Below are 24793 nucleotides of genomic sequence, written 5' to 3' on the forward strand. Positions count from 1 at the left end.
CAAAACCAGATTCATTATGACAAAACCGGTAAAATTTACTTGATATGTTAAAAGTATGGACACTTTTATAAAAAGGATAGATACTTACCGATAACCAAAGTTTACCGTTACCAAATTTTTTAATAGTTTTTCATATTTTCTACCTAAAACATTATTAGTTGTCAACATAATAGGTACCGCTAAACCGAATTTATTAAATACATTTTAATGTATCCGGTAATGCTGTATATTAGCCGTATATTAACCCGCCTTTCCTGAGACATTCCCATAATTGGGGGTTCAAAATTTTAATTTTATTTTCTTAAAAATAATGGGGTGTAAAAAATTTTATTTGTTCCATTTTTCTATAATATATTATACTAAATTTTATTTTTTTTCTTAAGTAATGGGAGGAAATATTGACATATATGAGAAAATTTTAAAAATGCTATAATAAATGATAAAATCGTTGATAGTTTTCATCAGTTTTGTTATAATAATAATTATTGATGTTTTAGGTTCAATCATTTTAAAATAAAGTTAAAAGATAATAAAATTATAAAAAAATACCATAAAGTAAATCATTTATATTCTTTTTTTATCTTGTTCGGTGACATTATCGGAGTCGGTGAAAATCATTGAAAATAGCTTTTGTCTGGACTGTAGGATCAAATTGAAATAACATTTAAATTAGTGACTAACTAAAAATGTTAAAATTTTAGAGTGTAATTATTTGTATCAAATTCTTATAAATAATAAAATATTTTTATAAAAAATTATAGTGACTAACTAAAAATGTTACAAATTTTAGAGTGTAATTTTAATACCAGATTTTTTAAGAAAGAGATGAAGCGATTCTCTCTTCAATTTTGTATGAAATTTATGTATAAATCTATACTATTAATATTAAACCTAGGGTGATATGACAATTCGTAGGTAATAAACCTAATCTATCATATAATAAATTTAGTGGTGATGAGATTGACAACAATCATGTTAAATGACTGTAACTATTTAAAGTACATGATACTTTAAATGATTTTACGTATTATGAAGACTTTGATAGATCAAAAATTAATAATGGGATTACAATTTATAGAAAAAGTATAACAAATAAATTTTCTTTTCTTCTCTGAATTTCATTTAAAAAATGATAAAATTAAAATTAATTATAATATTAAATTAAAAATTATCTAATATTTAACCAGATTAAAAAGTAAAATATTGAGAATTAACAAGATTAAGTTGTAAAGGATTGAAAATTTTAGACAAGAGACTGTAGGACAGTGCAAACACAAATTATGACGTAAGTTAGTAAATAAGGGTAAGTGCATAAGTAGAGATAGATTGAAGGGTTAATGGAATGATGATCGATTTTAAATTTTAAATTTTTATATAATTTAAATAAATTTATTTATATATTTTTTTAATAATTCTTCAAAATATAAAATTTTAAGATAAACTATACTAATGACTATTTAACTATAGCCTCTTTTTATTTTAACCATCATTTTTTAATTATTGTCAATCAAATCATCCAATTATTTAAATGCATTTTTGAATTCTTGTCAATCAGACCACCTAACCATTTAAACACGTTCAATCAGGCCATTAGTCGTTAACAATTAACAGAAGTGCTGATGGGGCAGTTAATAAAATTGGTATAATTTACATTTAGTCTTTATTACTTTAAATTGGTCATAATTTTAAATTAATTCAATATATTTAATCTTCTAATTATATGATGACACGTGTCATAATATCATTGGATGAATTTTATTAATTTAATTTTAAATATTTTTCTTTTAATTAAATGATGACACGTGACACCATCTAATGGAAAGAAAATATATTGAACAACACTGTACTTGGAGGGAGGAGGTGAATCAACATAGGTCTCCTTAGATGATAAGTAACAACCCTAACCTCTACTCCAAGATTAACTTTTGGTATAGTGCTTACATCAATTAATATTTATATTATAATATAATAAAGGTCAAGACAATGAAAATAGAAACAACATTAAAATAAATTGATTTGAACAAATTAATATTTTAAAATATATTGTTTGTATTCAACCTGACCCACCCAGAAAATATATTGTTTATATTTGACTCGCCCCAACTTGATTCGAAAAAATTAATATTTTAAAATAGTTAAAATAATATACTTATAATTATTTATTATTTTAAATGGTTAAAATAATATATTTTTACCTTAAAATCGATCCGATTTGAATATATAAAAAAGGTAAACTAGTAATTTATACCGGTTGGGGTCAGGTCGGTGATTACTTGCCTTAAATTCGGTCTCGCCCCGATTCGAATATATTAAAACTTTAAAATAGTTAAAATAATACATTTATAATCATTTATTATAAATTAAATAATAAAAATAAGATATTTTTCTTTTAAGTTTCACCCAATTTGAATATAGATATAAAAGAATAAACTAATAATTTATATCGGATTGGATCGAGTAGTTTTAGTGTTACTTTTATTTTCATTGTTATGTACTTCATTATATTATAAGATAAGTATTAGTTGATGTAAATATTATACCAATATTAATATTGGAGTAGTGGTTAAGGTTGTTGATTATTATCCCTAGAGACCTAAGTTTGAATCTCCCTCTCCCTCCAAGAACAATGATGTTTTAATTTATTTTTCTTCTATCGGATAATATCACATGTCACCATATGATTGGAGAAAACTTGCTTCTTATTTATAAAGAGCGATTTGTACACTCTCGTCTTACCGATGTGAAATTGAACAAAGTTGAAGTCGTGGATATTACAAATAAAGGGAGAAAAAAAAGGGTAGGAAGCAATAAAAGCGACACCGTTTCCCTGAAATTCCTAACAGAATTAACTAACATACTTTTTTTGACTTGTTTAGAGAGGGGAAAAAAAAGAAGAATAAACAAACAGAATCAGAGAGATGGAAATGAGCACAGAGAAAGAGGAAAGGAAGCGGAGAAATGCGGAGAAAGGGTTGAACCGGATGTCTCAGATCCGGTCTGCACGTCCACAAGATCATCATCCCACTCCATCTACCGGTATCCTCTTTTATCACCTTAATGGCTTTCTAGAAACATCTCATCTTTCATGATTTGCCTTTTGTAATTAGATTGATATTTGATTTGATTCTTAGTTTTATTTTCATATTTGTTCATTTCAAAGTTTTAGATTCATTATCTTAAAACACTTCATTTGCTGCATTGTTAAATTGTTAATCATTGACCAAGAAATCAAAGCAATGAGAAACCTTGCTTATAGGCTTAGTTAACATATCTTCTGACAGATGAAAAGAAAGAAAGCTTCGATGCTCGAGATCGTTTGGCATTCTTCACTGACGATGATCCGCCACCGGAAACCAATCAGTCTGGTCAAACAAGTGGTATGCGATATGTGCAATGCATAACTCTTTCATGATGAAATTGCTATCTTCTGTTTGATCAAATATTCACAATATAGCAGCATCAGTGTTTCATGACAAAGAATCATATATATATACCAACTAGTATAGATTTCTTCTTTCTCCGGATTATGAAGATAAATATGCATAATAGGAACCTGTAATTTATTTATGTTACGTGGAAGATGTATACAATCACACTTCCAATACTTTTATTTGATTTTTGCAGCTGCGCCTGTGGGACTGAGTGAAGCCTCTACTTCTAGTACTCTTAAACAAGGTAGCATGCAAGAAATATCAAGTGCCAACTCCCAAGATGATGAAAGCCAAGCTCAATTACCAAACCAGGGGACCAGTACCTACGCAATTTCTGCTCGTGCTGTAGGAGAAAAGGATAAATCGAAAATGGAGACAGCATCGATCCGAAAAGCTTCAACCAACTCCGAAACACTACCAAAACAAGCAGGGCTCAACCTAATTTATTCTCTTCAAAACTACTGAATTCCTGCATTATAGCTTCCGAAAGTGCACGCAGTTTTTGTGCACTGGTGATAGCATTTTGTGTAATTCTTTCTCGTATTAATTTCCCCTTGTTTGGACTTAGTATAGGCACACCCGATAGCAACGTAGCCTCGAAGCCTCTTTACATAATCCTACTGATCGATTTCGCCATTGTGCTCAGCCGGATGTTTCTCAGCAAGAAAGGAGTCTCCGGGGAGGCTGAGGAAGAGAAACCTGCAGCATCTCAAGAAAATAAAGAAAACTGGGATGCAACAGCTGTGCTTGTGGAGAGAGGGTTAGTGGCCTATCAGACAATCCGAGCACTTTTCACAGATTTCAGCATTTATGCAGTTGTGGTCATTTGTGGCACTTCTCTACTGTAACTTTTTTTTTTCTTGCTGGAAGATATATTTTATTCTTCTACAGTTTTAGCAAATGGTGCCGAGAAACAATTTTATTTGATGGAGTTCAATGTTTATTTGCAGCATTCAAACTCAAGTTCATGTTCTTTCTGCTATTATCTTTATCTGGCATTTGCCAATTCTCGTATGATACAGCATAGAATCAGAAGGCTTCTTTTCCACATAAAAAAAACAATAATTTAAGCTTTCAAAATGTTTCAGAAAATGAAAAGCTTCTAATGCTTACTGTGAAAATGTATAAGATATCCTCTTTCTGCTACATTCACTGATTTCACTTGTCCATAGTTCTAAGGCTTTTGTTTTCCATTAATTTTATTATATTTAAAATATCCTACTCTCAAGCCCATAACCAAATATATACATATCGATATGATTCATTAAGTGTTGTAGGTGGAATTGGTGAAAGACGTTATTTAAGTTGATTACAAGTTCTCAATCTTGCTAACAACTCTGGCTAGTAATTAATGATGGAGCCACTGCTCTGCTTGAGAATTTAAATTTCATTAAATGAAAATGAAGGGACCAAAGGGCAAGAATTGCTTCTGGAACTCCTATTTAATGCATGCTGCTTCAAGGCTTTACAATTAAAGGATGTACTTATTACTTTTAAAAGACGAAAGGCTAATTAAAGCGCAAAAAATCTCTGGAACCTAAATACAAAGCACAGAACGAAGGCATGCACTTTTCGTAGACAAGGTGCAGTAATATCCTAATATTCATTTTACCTCTCATGACTGTTATTTTTGTATATTTCACTGATTCACAGGTGTTATTTGATAACTAATAAATCTAATAATACTTAGCATCTAATGATTCAACAAATCGAATGCTCTGATCTTTCCTTGTAGGCTCTTCAAAAACCTATTCACACCACTGAACAGAAGAATGGGGAAGACATTTATCTCTAAGGTATCAAAAGCAGCGCCTCTTCAAAAAGCTATAAAAGTGCGCGTTTAAGTGGGCTTTTGGTCCCTCACATCACCTGCGTTGTTGGAGACAATTTTTTATATATTCATGTGCGCCCTACGCTTTAAGCGTGCCTATACATGCTTTTTAAAACTAAGCCTGATATAATGCTCCAGTCAGTGGGCATACATACACAACTAATGTAGTTGAGAGCTATGTTTCTCCAACTTTTTTCATAAAAGGATAATTATATATATATATATATATATATATATGATTATCTAAGGATCTTCCAAATATATAGGAAAACTGAATATACTGTGCTTTTACCTGATATCCCACTCTCTAATCCGAATAATATAAGCTTTAAGGTTTCTTCAAAAAAAAAATTATTCGAGTAAGAGTATGTTCAATTTCTTAACACAACTGAATTTGATACTCCAATCTGATTGCGGATAATACAAATTCAAAGTGTGCCACTATTCAACATGATCAAAACAGCAGTTGATTAACAGCTTTCAGTTCTAAACTCCCACCACTTATTTTGTTTTCAAAGCATTCCTGCAAGCTACAGAAATAAAATAGTGAAATGATCCCAATTTGCAATCTTGAATCTTGGCCATCATTCATATATAATTGTTTATTACATTGCCAGTAATGTCACTTGGATCAGATTTGGTAACCTGTGTAATCCTTTGTGCTACTTTCGCACATAAATCATTTGTTAGCAGTTGAGCCATAAGCAAGTGAGAAAAGAAGCACTTCTTGATTGAACATGGTTTCATGGGAACAAAAAATAACCTTCTTATGCAAAATATCTAAAACAAAGAAACTGCAATCACCATATAATCAGGGCAAAGATTAATAGAAAAACGATGGAAAAATTATCAGCACCTTACTTTCAGAGTTTCACTCACAGCCTTCAAAGACCCACATAGACCATTTTAGAAATGTCTTATCCATTGCATCCTAACTCTCAGTATTGTCCATATTGCATTTGATGGGGAAAATCAAATAGCTTTTTCAGTAATGGAAGGAGAGCAATCAAAGCAAGCTGTAGCTGCTCCGAGCTATTTAGTCGCAAACTGACTTGTCCTGCACCTTTGTTATTCAGATTGGCACGAGCTATTAGGTTTGTAGACCGTCCAATGGGTACTTGTGACTGTATATTGCATCCGATGGCAAGATCTCCATGCCAATCCATTATAGATAAACCAAGAGTAGACAAGGAGCGACCCAGAGGGTAATCTTTATCCCTCAATTGGGCTTCCAAACTGCCCCCATAAGCAAGATCACCACGACCAGTCATAGCACCCCCAGTCATGACTACCTGGAACTGCTTATTAGCAATCAATTTGTCTTCAACTTTCACTCCAGCCGACAATGCATCACCCAAGAGTGTAACCGAGATTCCTGCTGTAGCCTTATTCTTCTTGAGATTACTAAACCTGGTATCGCTGCGCAGTGTATAGGCTAAGTCCTTTCCAACAGTCTGCATATCAAAACCCACTGAAGTTGCTTTACCTTCCCCATGCTTTAAAGAACTGGTCAATTCCATTTGGACATTGGCATCCCTTTTGTCCTTGGTAATCTGGCCAGAAAATGAAATAGGAAATTTATCTTTAGCAACAAACAGTCTTTCCACATTAATACCTTCGTAACCCACATCATGATCCCAACCATGAGTATCTAGAACAGGCCTCACAAGCCATGGGTTGGAGGAATCAAGGGAACGATAGCGATGAGTAGGATTATCAGAATCAAAAGAAGTAGGCAACGCCAAATCTGGCATGGGAACCGGAACAGAAGAAGCACTACTAGTTTCTTCTTCTGCATTTTCACCATACTCACTTGGCAGATCCTTAGCTGCAGCAGCCATTTTCTTCATCATCTTTTGCCGCTTTTTCTCTTCCTTTAGTTGCTTTTTCATAAAAAGTTTTTCCCTATATTCCAACTCATCAAAATATGCCTTCTTTTGAGCTTTACTAAGCTTTGCTATTTGTGCTTTAGTCAATCTCTTGAAAGGTGGCAACTCATCATATTCCGGTTCTTCCTCGGAGTCTGACGATTCATCCAAATCATCATCCAATCCATCCTCATCACCATACTGCTCTTCAGGCAGCTTAACTTGTGGTCTTGATTGAAGAAGTGATGAAAGAAGGAAAGGCAAAGGAGGTGCTCTTGTTCGAGTAGCAAAAGGCTTTCTTGGAGGTGTATCTTGCAACTTCAAAAGTGCATTTGCTTCAGCCAGAATTTTGGATGCGAAGGAAAGCAACAACAAATGGGCTTCCAGACCTGACCATTAGGCAATACTCTCTGGCCTGCCCTATTTGTTCTACATGCAGAGTGATTCTCCACTAACGAAACAGGATTCATGAGCCGCATATCCCCAGCTGCCTGACGAATAGCCTGCTGGACAACATGAGAACGTTGAGTGACAAACATGTCATAACTAGAAGCAGTACCATTTGGACCATCAGGTGGAGCAGAAGCTGCGTGAGTCAAAACCACAATTGCATTAAACCATATAGATGGACCAAAGATCTCAGTGATGGTACGCAAGAGGGGCATATCACCAAAATCCCTGGTTTGCATGTCCAACCTATCAAGGTACAACACAATATCTGGAGGTGTTTTCTTGATGAAACTTTTAACAGTGCGAAGGATCTTCTCATTCTGACATTGGTCAGACCAGGAAGGAAGAAGGCCTGGTGTATCAATTACACGGACCTTAATACCATGGACTGTACCCACAACATCCTGAACCTTCTTTGTACTTGTCTGGAAAGCATCAGTACCAAACTTGGCTTCATCAAATATTGAATTGATGGTAGCACTTTTACCAACTCCTGTCTTCCCAAGCACCATAATTGTACAGGAGAAATCTAGGGGTTCATTTCCAGCTGCCTCAAGCTGTTCTGCCATAGCACTAGCACGGTCAAAGCTAAAGGCACCGACACGGCCCCCATTTCTCCCCCGGAGCTGCTCAGCTAATCCAAGTCTGTACAGAACCTGTGCCACAACAACATTATGGGGAGTTTGCCCAAGCCGATTTGCAAGACGCAAAAACTTAACCCTAATCAACTGAAGCTTTTCACGTGTCTCATCACTCTCCTCAGCCTCAACATTACCAGGATCTTCAATTTGCTGTGAATGTGCCCGAGAGACACTTCCATTTGCACGAGGCTGCTGCACCACCCTGGGTGCAGGCTCCAACAGCGGAGCAGCACGCCCAAGGCCAGCAGGATGAGAAGGGGTAGCAGGATTTGCACATATAACAGGTGTTGATGATGCTGGAGCTGGTAGAATTTCGTGTTCTCTAGTCACATAGGTGTTTGTCTTAGGCTCCTGATCTCTGTCTGCTTTCTTCTCAAACTCTTCGGTTTTTGCAGACAAAGAAGATCCTGGAGCATCTTGCACTTCCTGCTCTAGAGTCACTCTATAGCTTTGCTTATCTTGATGATCTTTCTCTGCTTTCTTTTCAGATTTTTCAGTTAAAAAGTGAATATCTTGAGCCACTTCATGAGGAAGCCGAGATTGAAAACCATCATGAAGCTCTGTTCCCGTATCGGTTTTACAAGCCTGAATCTGCTCATTCCTCTCACCTGTGGACTTTTCTGTAGAAGACAAGTTTCCAGATGCAGAATCAACTGTCCCTTCCACAGATTTACTTAGCTCAGACAGCGTATTTTTCAGTTCATCAATCTCATCATTATACTTTATGTCCCTTGCAACTGATGAATATTTTGCTTCACAAATCATGTTATCCTCCACCTCAGCAGCAAAAGTGTCACCTGCTTGTTCATTTTCATCTCCACCTTTTACTTCCCTACTCTTTGTTCCCTTATCTCCCATATCAACATTAGCTGACTTGTCATTCACAGTTTCAATGACTTTGTCATCTTCAAGCTTGAAACTCATGCCAGCTGAAGTATCAGCAGATTCCAGCACCTTTTTGTCATGATAATTAGTAGCCATTACATCCTCTCTTGACTCCTCACCCTTCTCCTCTTGATTCAAAACCTCCAAATTAGATTCTGATTTTACATCTTCCTCCACCCTATCACTTTCCAAAGTGTCCAACCTTTCATCAGACAATGTTCCCTCTACATGTGCCTTATCGGTATCACCTTTTACAGGCATCTCAGTTACAGTATCAGACTTCAGATTTCCTTTTTCCTCATCCCTCAAAAGAGCTGTTTCTCCAGTACCTCTGATTTCAGGTACTTCCAGGCCACCATTCAATTCATCAGTCATTGCTCCCATTTCACTCCATCCATCGTCAATCTTATCCAGCACCACACCGCCACCAACACTCTCCCGATCAACAGTTCCTTCTCTTTCTGCTCAACCACCAACTCTGTCACATCCGCCTGAGTTCCAACCTCACTTGGAATCACATTCTCCTGAGCTTTAACCTCAGCTGGAACTTCAATAGGCTCTTCAAAATTTCCTTTTGCATTACTGTCATCAAGCACTGATTTTTCAGCCAGTTCTTGCAAATTCTCCTGTGTTACAATTGGCTCCTCAAAACCCTCATCTTCTCGTCCCTTCATTTCACCGGAATCCCCAACAACCCCCACATCCACTTTCTTATTGGCAACCCTTTCTTCTGCAATTATATTGTCCCCCGTAACAGAACCATCAACCATTGCTACCCCGTTTTCCGTTTTCACGAATGTTGCTTCAAAAACCTAAACTCACCAAAAACCATAAAAGTGGAGCCCATTTAACCAGCATCTCAATAATCAACAAACAATCAATCATAAGAAAAACACTCACAAAACGAAAGTCCATCAATTCCTAAAACCCGAACAAAAAAAATGCAATATCCATCCACATGTCAACAAAAAATAAAATAGATCTTTCCATTTCTTTACGATCAAAATATCATCTTTCCAAAAACAAATCAGATCCCACGTTCATACTAAAGGTTCTTTATCACGTTTTCTTTGGGAAAAAAGATTGACAAAAAGCTGTAAATGCAAACCATAAACAGAAAGCAATAATAACAAAATAAAGGGTACCTACCTGGTGTTTCTTATTTTCGGAAGAAAGAAAAGGGGGTATGCGTTTAAGAAGTATACTGAGAGAGAGAGGGTCTTAGATTATATATGCTTTCATTTATTTCTTTTAAAAATCATCTGCAAATGCTTTGGCCTTAGGGTTAGCATAAGAAAGGATGTATATTACTATTAGAAAAAAGAAAAAGGATAAGATCTACCTGAACAACGGATGGAGATGGATGTTGGGTTGTCATCAAGCGGTGAGAGATGGTTAATTTGTATGATTGTGAAAAACGCCGAATCAGGGTGAAGGTGGATTCATTTACCCAAACAAAGGGTCAATTACATATTTCATCACTTAACTCTATTATTTCTCTTATTTTGATCACTAAAGTTCGAACAATTTTAATTTATTCATTAAATTTTTTATGTATATTTATTTTTAATCACTTAAGTGTTAAATCATAAATAGAAGGACAGCATGACAATCACGTGTTAACGTAGACTATTTTTTATTAACATGAAATACATGTATTATCCATACCATTTTCCTTTTCTTGATTTTATCTTTCTCCTCTAAATATAAAAGTTTATGATTTCATCCTCTTGTCATATTGATGTTGTAATTATCGTTCTTTGACGTCTTATATGATCATTCAAGATATCAATAAATTCGTCTCGTTGTCTCATACCACTCTATCAATTTAATTTTATTTAAATCATTTTAAAACTCATAAAACTCGATCTTAAACCTTAAGCTCGTAAAAAACCCAAAACCACTCTAATCTATAACATATACCATATGATTATAGAATCAATATATACAACTTACTTTCTTCTTCCTCCTTCCTCCTCACTAATAAAATTTGAAAGAAGATATTGCATCATTAAAAAAATAAAAAAAAGGGTAATTAGTGAGTAAATTTATTATAATTACTAGTGTTTAAATTTGTAATTTTTAAAAAAATATTTTTTTTTAATTATTGAAATAATTTGATTCCTGGAGTGGAGTGAAATTGAGTTATAGGTGGTGGATGTTGTGTATCCAATGCATTTGGAATTAGTTGGGGGCTGCTTTTGACCACATGTATTTGGACGGGTATTAGTAAGGCAATTATAGGGATCTATACCTCAATATCAAATCATGCCTAATTGAGTTTTTTTTTTAATCTGAATATTATCACTAAACAATTGTTTTTAAAATTGACATTCATTTTTAGTCTATTTTAAAATAATGTATTTCCTAACACTATAATAAAGGTGTGAAAAGTGTAATTTGAGAAAATATTTTTGATCCACGTAAAAAACACGATCGATAAAACATTTCTTTCAAAGAATTATATTAGAAAATAAGTAAAATGTTATAAACTTAAAATAATTTATTATAGATTTAAAGAAATTAAAATTGTTACAAACTTAAATAATCTTTAAATTAAAATGGTATAAACTTAAATGAACTTGTTATAGACTTGGGGAAATTAAAATTATTACAAAATTAAATGATTTTATTATAATTTGAGAAAAATTAAAGTGTTATAAACTTAAATGCAACTTAAATATTATAGTACAAATAAAAAAAATATAATATTGATAAATAAATAAAAATTATGTCATCAATGACTTTTTCGTTAACAGGGTTATTGAGTTCAGATTGTCTGTTTCTTATGGGATATCTCAATTGTTCTTCAAAATGATTGACATTGTCCGTATTTTTATCATTTTGATTAATATTATTTCTAACATTATCGATATCGACGTGTGTTCATTAGACGAGTTCATCTATCGATTTATTTCAGTTGTACCATGATGGATAACCTGTGAAGAATAACTAATATAGAGATATCTAATCAACAATTCCACCGTTAAATGTGAATTGCGAAAATATGGGAAACTTTATCGATGAAAATGGCGTTATTGGTTGGATTGACTAGATTGAATTTGGTGGTACTGGTGGATAAGCATCACCAATATAATGCGTATGAAGTAAATATCGGGTTTGATAGTAATGGTGTATAATAATATGCTATTAGAGTATATTGTAGTGATATTGGTGAATGCCTTTTCGAGTGATAATATAGTATGTTTATGAAACACGATAAATCACATCTACTATTTGATGAAGAACGACCCATATCTATTCATTGGTGTTGAGAAAACCATCTACCAATGCAACGTCACCCTTCTATGACTAATCATGGAAGAACGAATCCTTTCGACTTGTCATCAGCAACACCGCTAAAAAATATGATTCAAATCTTGTTGATTTAAAATAAAGATAAACCATTCATCACTTGGTTTTTTCGTTCTTATTTAGATCACTAGAGTTTAAATCATTTTAATTCATTATTAAACTTCAAATGACTCTTGTTTGGATCACTCTCGAATGACATGGATTATTTTAATATTATTTTTATTATTTTTTATCACATAAGATCAAAAAAATAAAATTTAAATCTAATATCACAAGTCATATTTCACTCCACCTTCAACAATTTTACCCTCATCACCCTCACCCAACAATCGACGGTCGTAATCACCCACTTGATGGTGTTTACTCACTAGTTTGTCGTCAGACAATTTTCATGTTTGACATCATTGGGAGAAACACAAAGAAAACAATAACAGAAGCCAAACAATTAAAAAAAAAAGGAGTTATGTTGTGAGACGCCTAAAATAAGGCTAATAAAAGGCGTGACCAGTAAAAAATGTTACAAGTTAAAAGCATGGCTGAGAATGTTATAACTTGAAATTGGAATACTTTTCAGACGGAGTAAAATAATAGGTTTTAGTATAATGTTATACAAGGTAAAAAATTAAGTTATAAACGGTAAATGTTATGAATTCAATTAACATAATTGGTTGCATCAAAAATGTTATCAGAGTTATAACTGACGGAGCCTTTTAATTTCCTACGATAAGAAAATAAGTTAAAAACTGAAAATGTTATGAACATATATAACAAATACGATTGCGCCCAATAATGTATTGTTTCAGTAAGGAAGGAGGTTGTAATATGGAATCTTAATCTTTTTAATAATAAAATGGGTTGTGCCTAAAATGTTATCAGAGTTTAAGCTGATGGAGCCTTTTAATTTCCTACGATAAGAAAATAAGTTAAAAACTGAAAAATATTATGAACATATATAATAAGTATGATCGCACCCAATAATGTATTGTTTCAGTAAAAAATGAGTTTGTAATATGAAATCTTAATATTTTAAATAATAAAACGCCTAAAATATTATCAGAGTTTAAGATGATAAGGTCTTTTAATTTCCCATGATAAGAAAATAAGTTTAAAACTCAAAATGTTATAAATATGTATAATAAATACGATTGCATACAATAATGTTATGATTCAATAAGAAATAGGTTGTGATTTGTAATGTTAATATTTTTATTAATAAAATAGGTTACGCCCAAGAATGTCATGGTTCATTAAGAAAGCAAGTTGCATTATGGAATCTTACTATTTTTAATAATAAAATGGGTTGCGCCTAAAATATTATCAAAGTTTAAGATGATTGAGCCTTGGAGTTTCCCGCGATAATAAAATAAGTTAAAAGCTTAAAATGTTATGAATATGTATAATAAATACAGTTGTGCCCAATAATGTCATGGTTCAATAAGAAATAGGTTTAGATTTTTAATGTTAATATTTTTATTAATAAAATAGGTTGTGCCCAAGAATGCTATGGTTCAGTAAGAAAGTATGTTGCAATCTGGAATCTTAATATTTTTAATAATAAAATGAGTTCCGCTTAAAATATTATCAGAGTTTAAGTTGATGGAGCCTTGAAGTTTCACATGATAAGAACATAAGTTAAAAGTTGAAAATGTTATGAATATGTATAATAAATACGGTTGTGCCCAATAATGTCATTGTTCAATAAAAAATAGGTTGTGATTTGTAATGTTAATATTTTTACTAATAAAATAAATTACATCCAAGAATGTCATGGTTCACTAAGAAAACATGTTGCAATCTGGAATCTTACTATTTTTAATATTAAAATGGGTTGCACCTAAAATATTATCAAAGTTTAAGCTGATGGAGCTTTGGAGTTTATCACGATAAGAAAATAAGTTAAAAGTTTCAAATGTTATAAATAAGTATAATAAATACGGTTGCGCCCAATAATGTCATGGTTCAATAAGAAATAGGGTTTATTTATTTAATGTTAATATTTTTATTAATAAAAAATATTCCGTCAAAAAATGTCATGGTTCAATAAGAAAGTATGTTGCAATATGGAATCTTAATATTTTTATTAACAATCTGGAATCTTAATATTTTTATTAATAAAATGGGTTACACCTAAAATATTATTATAGTTTAAGTTAATGGAGCCTTGAATTTTTCCACGATAATAAAATAAGTTAAAAGTTGGAAATCTTATGAATATATATAATAAAAACAGTTGCGCCCAAAAATGTCATAGTTCACTAAAAAATATGTTACAATATGTAATGTTAATATTTTAATTAATTAAATAAGTTACTCTCAAGAATGTTATGGCTCACTAAGAAAATAGATTGCAATCTGCAATGTAATGTTAATATTTTTTATAAAATATGTTGTACCCCATAATGTCAAAGTTTTGAATAGAAATTTTGGTTACGATATGTTATGTCAATATTTTTAATAATAAAATAGGTTTTGCCCAAAAAAATTGAAAATGTTTCAATTGAAAACGATATTTATGCATTAATGATTGATACTTTTAAAAATTAAAAATGATGATAAAAATATCAAAATTTAAAATTAAATCATTTCAAAAGCCTTCTTAATTCAATTAAATCATTTGAAAAGTCCCATCAATTAAAATTTGGAAACGTTGATAAAAATATAGATATTTTTAGGGACATGGTGGGTGAATCGTCACCTAGGATTTAGGGCCAATGGAAACAAAAACATAAAAGCATTTTTGACGTAATTAAAAAATGCAAGGTCCCAATAAAATATTGTTAATAAAAGGGTGCGAGGACTATTATAAATTTAGGTTTAGGTTTAAGGTTTGTAGAATTATCTCTTTCAAAACAATGGCAAAAATGTATGTTGCAATATTGTGGAATCAATCCCAAAGGAATTATTATCGAAATTCTTATGCATATAAAGTCTAATTATCATCAATTTCTTTAATATTCGGTTGACTTGTTATAGTTCTTGTTTTTTGGACCATGAAGCAACTTTATTTTGTTATAAATAAAGTTAACGCGTCATACTTCCATGACTTGAGTAACGAAGATCAACGATTGAGTGACCGTTTCGCTATAAATAAAAATGTTAGTGACTGAAATGTACTTTTTCAAACTTCAATGCTAAAAAAGAAATCAAAACTACACTTGGCCCTCTATGCCCAAAAAAGGTAAATTTCTATTAAATCACCCATTTATTATTTAATTTTTATTTTGATCACTCAACTATTGTTCATTTTAAATCACATTTAATGTTACATTTTAGTCTCTAAAAATTAGCAAAAAAAGTCAACATATCATTATAAGATGATGTTATGTCATGATTAAAAAATAATTAAAAAAACATTATTGTTATTTTTTTAACGATAGATGATCAAAAAATATATAAAAAATTTAGATACATTTTTTATTATGTTTATATTGACTCGTCCTATAATTTTTTTTTGGAATTCGTTATTGCCTCTAAAAGTACTAGTATTAAAAGTTTAGACTACAAATACAATGATTTTCTCATTGAAGAAACATCATAACAGTTTAGGTACGTAGCTAATTTAGTTAGTGCAACAATTTCGAGAACCTAAAAGTTGAAAATACATTTTTTTTATCACACGAGAAATTATACCTACAGCCTTAATATACGGTTAAGAAAATATGTTATTGGTTTTGAAAATATTATTATTTCTACCTAAAATATTAATGTTTTTTAACATTTCCGGTAAAGTACCTAATAATAACAAAACCAGTAAAAAAATACCAAAACCGATAACGCTTTACCAGATATGTTAACAAAACAGGTAAAACGCCCAATAATAACAAAACCGATAGAAATAATAATGTTTTCGGTAATTTTTTACCGGTTTTGTTAAAAAAATAATAACAAAAATAGTAACACCTTTTCTTAGCCGTATATTAAGGCTGTCGCACGTGAGACTTTCCCTATCACACACCTCAACCATGAGAATCGAAAAATAATGCATGAAAAAAATTGGTAAACGTTGATTGATTTTTCTAATTCTGTAAGATCCACATATGCAGCTAACCGTTTATGCATTTTTTTAACATATTTGACATTTACATAAAATTTATCACATTTAATAATTCAACTTATTTGGTATTCAAAATAACTCATTTTGAATTCCTTTTTGTATTCAAATTACTCAATTTCAGTATCCTCTTCAAAAGGGGGAAAAAAGAAAAAGAAAATTCTTTGACATGCTACAACAGCAAGTTATGCCTATTACTGGCCTAATTCTGAAACCACTTTAGAATTTCAGAATGACTTGGCAAGCGTTTCAGTTGCCTCACCTTAACAAGCACTCCCCAACCTACTTCGACTTCGAAGTCGACCGAGAGTAAGATGTTCCCTGAATTTTAAGATATTATCAGCAACATTATTAACCATGTCAATGAACTCATGAATCATGATATTGGATATTTAATAAACATATTCACGCAAATGAGGGTGAATGAAGTGAACAGGAAAGAAAAGCTAATTGCAATAGCAAAATCATCGAATTGTGACGGTGATGCCTACGCCAAGCCATTACCTGAAGCCACTCATCCAGTGAGGCATCAGTAGTCCTGGTTCCGACTTCCACCTTCGGAGCCTTCTTAGTTCTCTAGCAAAATAATGAAGGCAAACTTATTAGGCTACTTCACAAAAGAAACAAAAGGTCATAGAGATATTATCACTCTCACTCCTTGTATGTGCACATGCCACAATAATAGTAACATTACAAGTTGAAGCTTTCTTCAATGCAAGACAAAAATCACAAATGTTAACAGCCCCACTTTTTCCAGCACAAAAGCTCGTGGAAGACTTAAAATAGGTCGATGCTAGAACAACGTAAATGTTCCTCCATGTATCTATGGATGTTCTCTTTCTTAAGATATATCCAACACTATTTTATATAAGGGATTTACAAATAACTAGTTTCAAACATGCGTCATTTGCTTCTTGTGCATAGTATATTATCATACATAATAATTGAATAAATTAAATAAACAAAACTGCGAAGTGACACAACTAGAATACCTTGGAGACCCGCTTAAATTGACCATGAAGCCATAAACCAAGGAGAACGGCAAGGGAAATCCCAAGGGTAACAAGAAAAACGGACTCAAAACTTAGGAAACCACCAGCCTCAACAACTTCGATGGTACCATTATAGTAAGTACTTTGGTATGGGTGCTGGTCAATCTCATAGACAATTGTACCCACGAGATCAAAAGTTCCGGGCTGCATCAAAGTTCTAGACAATTAAGCTTAAGTGTAACACTGTCCTAACAAAAAGATAAACAAAAGTCTCTAAAGCATAAAACTCCGAAGTAATCATTTGCCTGTAAGTACTTGCTAACAGCAAATATGTAAGGGAATGTAGCTTGTGTCGAAGGGGGGACAGATGCTTTTTCAAAGACCTACATTTTTAAACAGACATTTCCAGTTACAGAATCCACAGAAGGCAGGTTAAATCCACAACATAGGCAGTAAACTACAAGATAATGAGGTGCATGATCAGCCTTCAATGCATAAGGCTCATATTATAGGCCATATGTTTGACAATGGGAGTTTATAACATTAAACCAATAAGCCTTTATCAACAAAATAACATGCGTGATCCAAAGCCTTTTAACTTTGTTAGCAACATTAGATAGCAGGTAAACATGAACCGATCTAGAAGGACTAACTGAAGGAATGCTTAATTTATCTATAAAATCAAAAGGAGATGATATTCAATTAAGCAAAGGTTTCAAGTTATGAAATAATAAAAATTAATAAAAATTCAGGAATATTTGTAACTCAATATATATGATTACCCATACTGTAAATATAAAGGCAATGATATTCTATTAAGTAAAAGATTTGAGTTATGAAATAATAAAAGTTAATCAAAATGAAGACTGAGCTGATTAATAAATCAGGAATATTTATAAATATGATTACCTGTGCGGTAAGATTTTGAACAAGCAAGCGATGATCATAAGGGAGATGAACACTAGCTTCAATTGCAATGACATTCACAGGTGACTCCCCTGCAATTTAAAGTAGGCTAAGAAAAAAAAAACAGCTGATGAAAAAGAGGTAAGCATTTAAGCATAGCCAACAGCAGATAGATAAATTAACCAATTTTAACTCATCATATTTCACTGGAAAACAAGCCAGTAATGTTGTGAAGACGAATTAATTACCAACATTTTCCATCCCAACAAGGAGTTCTGTCTCTTCTCCAGCTGGAACCACTGCCAAAGTGAAAATTTGTTACCAGTTAGAAATTAAATAAAAAAGCACAAGACTCTAAAAGAATACAACATCGAAAAGTTCTTACATTTGGCGCCACTTTTGGGGAAAAAACAGATAATTTCAACTCCAGGAGCTGGGTCAAATTTGCCATCACTAAAAGCCTGAATATCCTCACCAACAATCCCAAGATTACCTCCTTCAACATCTTCAATATCTGCCTCTGTTTCTGATTGACACCTAGCAACTACCACACCAAAAAAGAATCATGTTACCCCATAATTTAAAATCAACATTGAGAATATATTTATTGATAATGATGATCTTATAAGGAACAAAACTAATGCAGCAAACAAATTCAACATCAAGAAATAAATACTTCAATAATGTTACTGAAAAGGACTTCAAAGAATTAGACACCTCATTCGATTGTCTTTTGTTTTAGAAAATACGAAAAATACACAGCGATGCCATCGTTTTCCTCTGAAAAATAAAAGAAAATAAACCAGTTGAAATTTCACGTCCATGCAATCCAACCATGATTTAGAAAACAAAGAAATCATTTCAAATTCCCATTACCGAACACATATCAATCTCGCATTGATGTAATAAGAAATGCAAAAAAAAAGTACTAAAAGAAAACGAAACGAATTGCATCTAATGTCAATGGATCAAAAAATCGTAGCAAGACATTGAAGCAGAAATTCCAGCAAAAATAAATGAATAACCGTAAATAGCTATTTAATAATTCAGAGCAAACAAAAATAGATATGGAAAATAATTTACAAACCCTGGGGCAGAGGAGAGGCGAGGAGAAGTAACGCGAAGAAGAAAACCCATGAATTTTTCATTGTCATTTCTGAGAGTTTCATTTTTCATACAAGGAAAATGAAAAGCAGAAAAATAAAATTAAAATAAATAATCGGTAGTAAAAGCTGAAAATTACTTGTGTGAGGGCTGGGAATATTATGTTCTGAATTTGAAAATAACAATGAAAGTGAGTTTGAAAAAGAAAATTGTATTTAACTGAAGCTTCAAGGTTATATTATATTATATTATTTTTTTATGTTTAAAATAATTATAAAATATTATTTATTTAGAATATTTTTTTGGTTATAGATAATACACAATCACACATAGATTTTAATGTAACTGTTTGAACTTAAAATTTTAATTAAAAATAAAATTTCTTTTAATTATTTAAATTACTTGAAGAGTTCCCAATCCGACTATTAAACAAGCAACTTCTTATATATAATATTATATTTGATCTTAAAACCCGCTATAATATATAATCACAAACATTTAATACTACGGTTATGTACAACACAAAATTATCATATATATAATCTAAGTGTGTGTTTGATTCACGGAATATAAGATTATCAGTGGGAATGTAAGATTATCAGAGAATATGATTATTGAGAATGTTGTATTTTGTGTTTGGTTGGTTTAGCAGGAATGTAAGATTACTTTGTTTGGTTAAAGGAATAAAAGATTAGTAGAATGTATATTTGACCAAATTGTTCTTATTATATATTTGTTTTTCAACAAGTTAGAAAATATTTATATATTTTCTTTAAAAAAATTAAATTCATAAAATTTATATATATTTTTTTACAAAATTGACAATATAAAAAAGTTTAATGAAATGGTACAATTTTATTTTAATCTATGAATTTCATATAAAATTTTAATGAATTTAATGATATTTTTCGTAGAATTTTTATTTGGTTTTTATATTGCCCTTTATTTAATCTACGAAAAATTTTAATTTAATGATATATATTATTTTAATGAAATGAGATTATCAGAGATGAGATTCTCGGCCAACCAAACATGAGAATGTGGATATCAAGCACCTAAAAACCAACCAGAAAAGAAATCCACAACTTCCATTTATCTACATAAAGTATCATAACCATACCAGCCAGCTCTCACGAAAAAAATGACTGATATTGCACCAAAATTAATACTAGCACAATGAAAGCAGCCACGGTCCAAGGCCAGCTACCCTCCGAAGGAAGACGTGAGTGCGGCAACGTCGTTCCCCCGGCGATGAACCGAAAATAAATGTATTGCGAGCATCGATAGACTACAGCCAACAAGCCAAGAGTATGAGCAAAACCGGCGTGGCGAAGAGCACCCAACTCGGCTGCTGTTCAGCTGTTTCCAGAAGAGATTCATAGTTGAGGTACCAGGATATTCCGATAAATGTTGATGCTAGAGCCAGGATCAGCAGAACTGGATAAGGAAAGGGACTCAAAGAGAATGAATCGAAGATGGAGTCTCCTCTTCTTCAATAGGCCATGAGCGAAGATTGTGTGTTTTCTGGTACCTACGGATTCAAGATGGAAGATTTGTTTGAGGTTGTACCTGGGTATTTCTGATTGTAGGTTTCGTGTTGAAATTGGTCGATGTGGGGCCTAGAGGTGAAATCTATATGATTGGTAAGTTGTAACTATCAGTATCGATCAATCATGCTTTAAACGTAAATATATAGTCAGATCCGTGTGCAGTTATGTATATTGCATAATGTCACGGGTTAGAAACTTGGGTCCGAGATACTGGTACAAGTGTCCGACAAAGAGGTTCAAGACAGAGGATCGGGCTTGCTAAGACATTGGTGCAAGAGTCCGAAAGGGAATCTCAAGATAGTTATCGGGCTTGCCAAAGCCACCAGACTTGGCCCATCGCTTGGAGAATTCTATGGAGCCCGTTCACATTGGCCGTGCAGAAAAGGAAAGTGGCATCATATCTGAAGATGATCACAGAAGCTCAGTAAATATGGCAAGAGGCAACAAAATCAGGAAGATATTGTGGGAAAATCTTACCATATCCAGTGTGAACACCTATCCAATGAAAGAATCCTACTAATGGATGTAATTAGGAAGGATTTGGTTGTAATTCCTTGATTTAGGGGATTTGTCATTAATTGGGCAAATCATAGCCGTTGATGTAAAATGATCTAGGCCATTGATTGAGAGGGAGCTCAACTATAAATAGAGAGCTCTCCTCCTCATTTGTAATCACCCAATTCCATTCTTCTCTTTGTGAGAGAGTAATAAAGCTCTGAGGCATTTGCTCTATTCTTTCTGAGTTCTTAGTTTCTTTGTTCTTGTTGCCTATCTCGGTGGCCAGGAGTAGCCACCTTCGTGTTAGCACTTCCACACGATAGTCCGACCTTGTCGGCATTCTAAAGCTTCCGCAATCCGAAGCCTTGAGGGCTTGGTTCCAACCTTTGTGAGTTTGCACACTCACTTAGCTTGGGTAAGGCTTACTTAGTCGCCGAGAAGACCGAGGAGCGTCTAAAGCGTCTAAGGCCGCACGACCCGTCAGACCTTGACTCTGATATTCCGACGGTGTGAGGCGTCGAAGTTCTGGGGGCGTGACAAGTGGTATCAGAGCGTTTCGTTACGAATAGACAACGATCGTTTCGACCAAGTTTGGTGGAAGGTGCGAAACCGGGTAAGTTCTGTTTACTTACTCTTCGTTCAATTTAAATTGATAATTGAAATGGGGCACAAGAAAAGAGGAGTTTTCGCACGCAAAGGCAAGGAGTGCCATGGTGGGAAACGGGAAGAGAGTCCGTTGGGCTCAAGAGCATCGTCGGTGTCCAAGCATGAGGATGTTGTGATGAGTTCGCAAGGAATGCTCGAGGCAACGATAGCACACCAAGGGGAGCCGGTTCTCGAGGTAGAGAGGCTCAAGGGTGACGCCGAAGGCATGTCCGAGCGAGACACGTTCTCTCATGAAGACGAGGAGAGTCTTCACGAGGAACAAGAAGAACTGACGATCCACGAGAAATGGGCCTATTTGATGGAAGGTTTGGCTTTCCACACGCAAAGGTTCATCAAGTTGGAGGAGATCTCAACTTCGTGGGAACAAAGGGTCGGGAGACTTGAACAAGCCGAAGATGAGGCCAAGCAGACCCAAGGTGTTGTGGAATCCCGCCTTGATCGATTAGAGTCCATGGAGGGCAGATTCAAGGTCGAGACGCAACGAGTTCTTGACGAGTTGGAGATGGTTCGAGGGAGAAATGCCCAAGAAGCCGAGGTAGCGGCTTTGAGAAGCGAGGTGGATGAGCTCAAGAGGGAGCTACTCATATGCAAGGGAGCAATGAGTGAATGGGGTGCGCTCAAGACCTTCTTGGAAGGACTTAGACCAGGGGCAATGCTCGGGGGAAGAGCAAGGTGATGCCCAGAGACTTTCGGGAGCCATAGCTGTAGCCGGAACGCTAACTGAGCTTGCTGATGTTAAGCCAAGTAGCAATGTGTCGTCCAGGCCCATGCCCAGGGATAGTGGCAACAATGGGGGAGACCGAGAAATGGTGCAGCGGGGAGATGGTATAGAAAGCTCTTCGAGTGGCCAAGTTGAGCCATCGACTGTTCGCGGCCAAGGAAAGCCATCGGGTAAGAATGGCAAGGCCAAGTCCGGGGAAAAGAAAAAGGCGAGCAAGGAAAAACTGAAGTGCTACTTCTGTGATGGTCCTCACTTGATTAGAGGATGTCCCGAGAAGCGTCGCCTTACAACCATCATTAGGATGATGGGAGAAGGAGAGGAAGCCAGAGTTGGCGGAGGCACAAGTAAAAGTGCCAAGTCAAGGGAAAGACTTGGTCCGATTGATGGGATCAATGCGGCCAAGCAAGGATCAAAACGAGGCAAAGCTGTCAAAGATGAGGCGGTCAAGCCGAGAAGGAAGCCATATGCGATTGCGAATGATCGAGCAATCAAGTCAGGGGCAAGACTTGACGAGGCTACATGTTCCAAAGTAGCCGAATCAAGGGGCAAGCGTGGAGCGACTACAAGCTGTTAAGTAGTTCACCCAGGATTGAGATGTGCCGAGACTGCGAGTGTCAAAGCAGTCGAGCACAAGGAAAGACCCGGTGCGATAGCAAGCAATAAAACCGTCAAGCCGAGGGTACAAAGTGAGCAGGTTCACTCACAGCATGCCAGGATGGAGGCGTCCAAGCTGAGGCGCCTCAGGCATAAGGGGACACTTAAAGAGTATGTGAGCCGATTTCGAAGACTCGTACTCAAAGTCCCAAGTTTGACTGAAGAAGAGGGATTCTTCACCTTCATGTTCGGATTAAAGCCGTCGGCAAGGAAGACGTTGGAGCGAAGGGAAGTCAAGGAGCTGTCTAAAGCCTTGACAACCGCGGAGTCCATCAAAGAGTTTGGAGTCAAGAAGAACAAGACTTCTAAACCAAAGCCGAGAGCCGAAGGTAGCGGCAAGCGATCCCGCAATGAAGGCAAGTCGAAGGATGAGGAATGTTGTTCCTCGAGTGGTAGGGAAAGTCCACTCAATGATGAACCAGACGGTGGATCTGGTAATGATGTGTGCACTAGTTCAAGTGACACAGATGCTAAGCCGAGGGTAAGAGTCGAGCAAGCGAAGGGGCGCAAACTTGAGGTGCCAACAGTGTTGCAAGATTACCCAAGGGGAGCCGAGTCATCCAAGGTAATGGATGAGCCCAGGATCGAGTTATCCGGAGAAGAGGACATACCAAGGATCGAAGGGGCACTGAGGATTGGCTCAATACGGTTCATTTCTGCCAAAGCGAGTAGAGGCCAAGGGCAGACCAAGTTGTTCATGTCCAAGGAGTCGAAGCAAGGGCTTGCCGAGGATGTTCAAGAAAGGAACAATCCTTCAAAGACTCGTAGACAAGAGTCGAATGAGGCCAAGACGTTGAGGGACAAGGCAACCGTGGAGACACCACCCATTTCAAAGGTGGGAAGCGAGCTCCAACCTTCGTGTTAGAAGGGAGGAAGCAAGGAGGGGCATCAGACTTTGCCGTGAGAAAGTGTCGATGCATGATAGCGCAGAGAACTCCAATGACAAGGGTTCAATGCGGGGAGTGTCAGACTTCATGGAGTAAGAAGGGCTGACGCAAAAATTTGAGCAAATGCCAACTAAATCAGAGGGGAAGGTACATCTCAACACTATTCTTGTGTTCTTGTGAGCTTGATTTGCAACTTTAAGTGAGTGTAGGTCGGGCAAGACCTAACTCTTAACGCGGATGAAAAAAAAGTTTGGATGGGATCCAAGACTTTGCCGCAAGGGACAAGGAGGTCCAAGTTGAGGCAAATCAAGACTTGTAGGAAAGAGTTCCTACGGAAGAGATG

At 34.6% G+C, this 24793-nt stretch overlaps 3 protein-coding genes across 3 annotated transcripts; 1 reads left to right on the top strand and 2 right to left on the bottom strand.

The window, feature by feature from the left end:
* The first annotated feature begins 2918 nt into the window (after positions 1-2918).
* LOC120120076 lies at positions 2919-3896 on the top strand. The gene is made up of 3 exons (XM_039139821.1): positions 2919-3036; positions 3282-3377; positions 3625-3896. The coding sequence occupies exons 1-3, from the start codon at positions 2919-2921 to the stop codon at positions 3894-3896; spliced, it is 486 nt and encodes a 161-aa protein (XP_038995752.1).
* A 2189-nt stretch (positions 3897-6085) lies between these two features.
* Positions 6086-10501, bottom strand: LOC120119843 (translocase of chloroplast 120, chloroplastic-like). The gene is given in 4 exon segments (XM_039139643.1): positions 6086-7510; positions 7513-9543; positions 9546-9918; positions 10449-10501. Coding segments are annotated over 4 exon segments (3750 nt in total). The 5' UTR covers positions 10485-10501; the 3' UTR covers positions 6086-6200.
* Positions 10502-16579: 6078 nt separating this feature from the next.
* Positions 16580-19556, bottom strand: LOC120119844 (translocon-associated protein subunit alpha-like). Its single transcript, XM_039139644.1, has 8 exons — positions 19458-19556; positions 18756-18914; positions 18619-18669; positions 18374-18462; positions 17770-17847; positions 17465-17668; positions 16977-17048; positions 16580-16793 (listed from the first exon to the last, which is right to left on the bottom strand). Exons 1-8 carry the CDS (start codon positions 19537-19539, stop codon positions 16755-16757), a joined length of 774 nt encoding a protein of 257 aa, XP_038995575.1. The 5' UTR covers positions 19540-19556; the 3' UTR covers positions 16580-16754.
* Between the last annotated feature and the right edge of the window lie 5237 nt (positions 19557-24793).

This window comes from Hibiscus syriacus, unplaced genomic scaffold (genome assembly GCF_006381635.1).
Source record: "Hibiscus syriacus cultivar Baekdansim isolate YM2019G1 unplaced genomic scaffold, ASM638163v2 tig00110332_pilon, whole genome shotgun sequence".
NCBI classification, from domain to species: Eukaryota; Viridiplantae; Streptophyta; class Magnoliopsida; order Malvales; family Malvaceae; genus Hibiscus; species Hibiscus syriacus.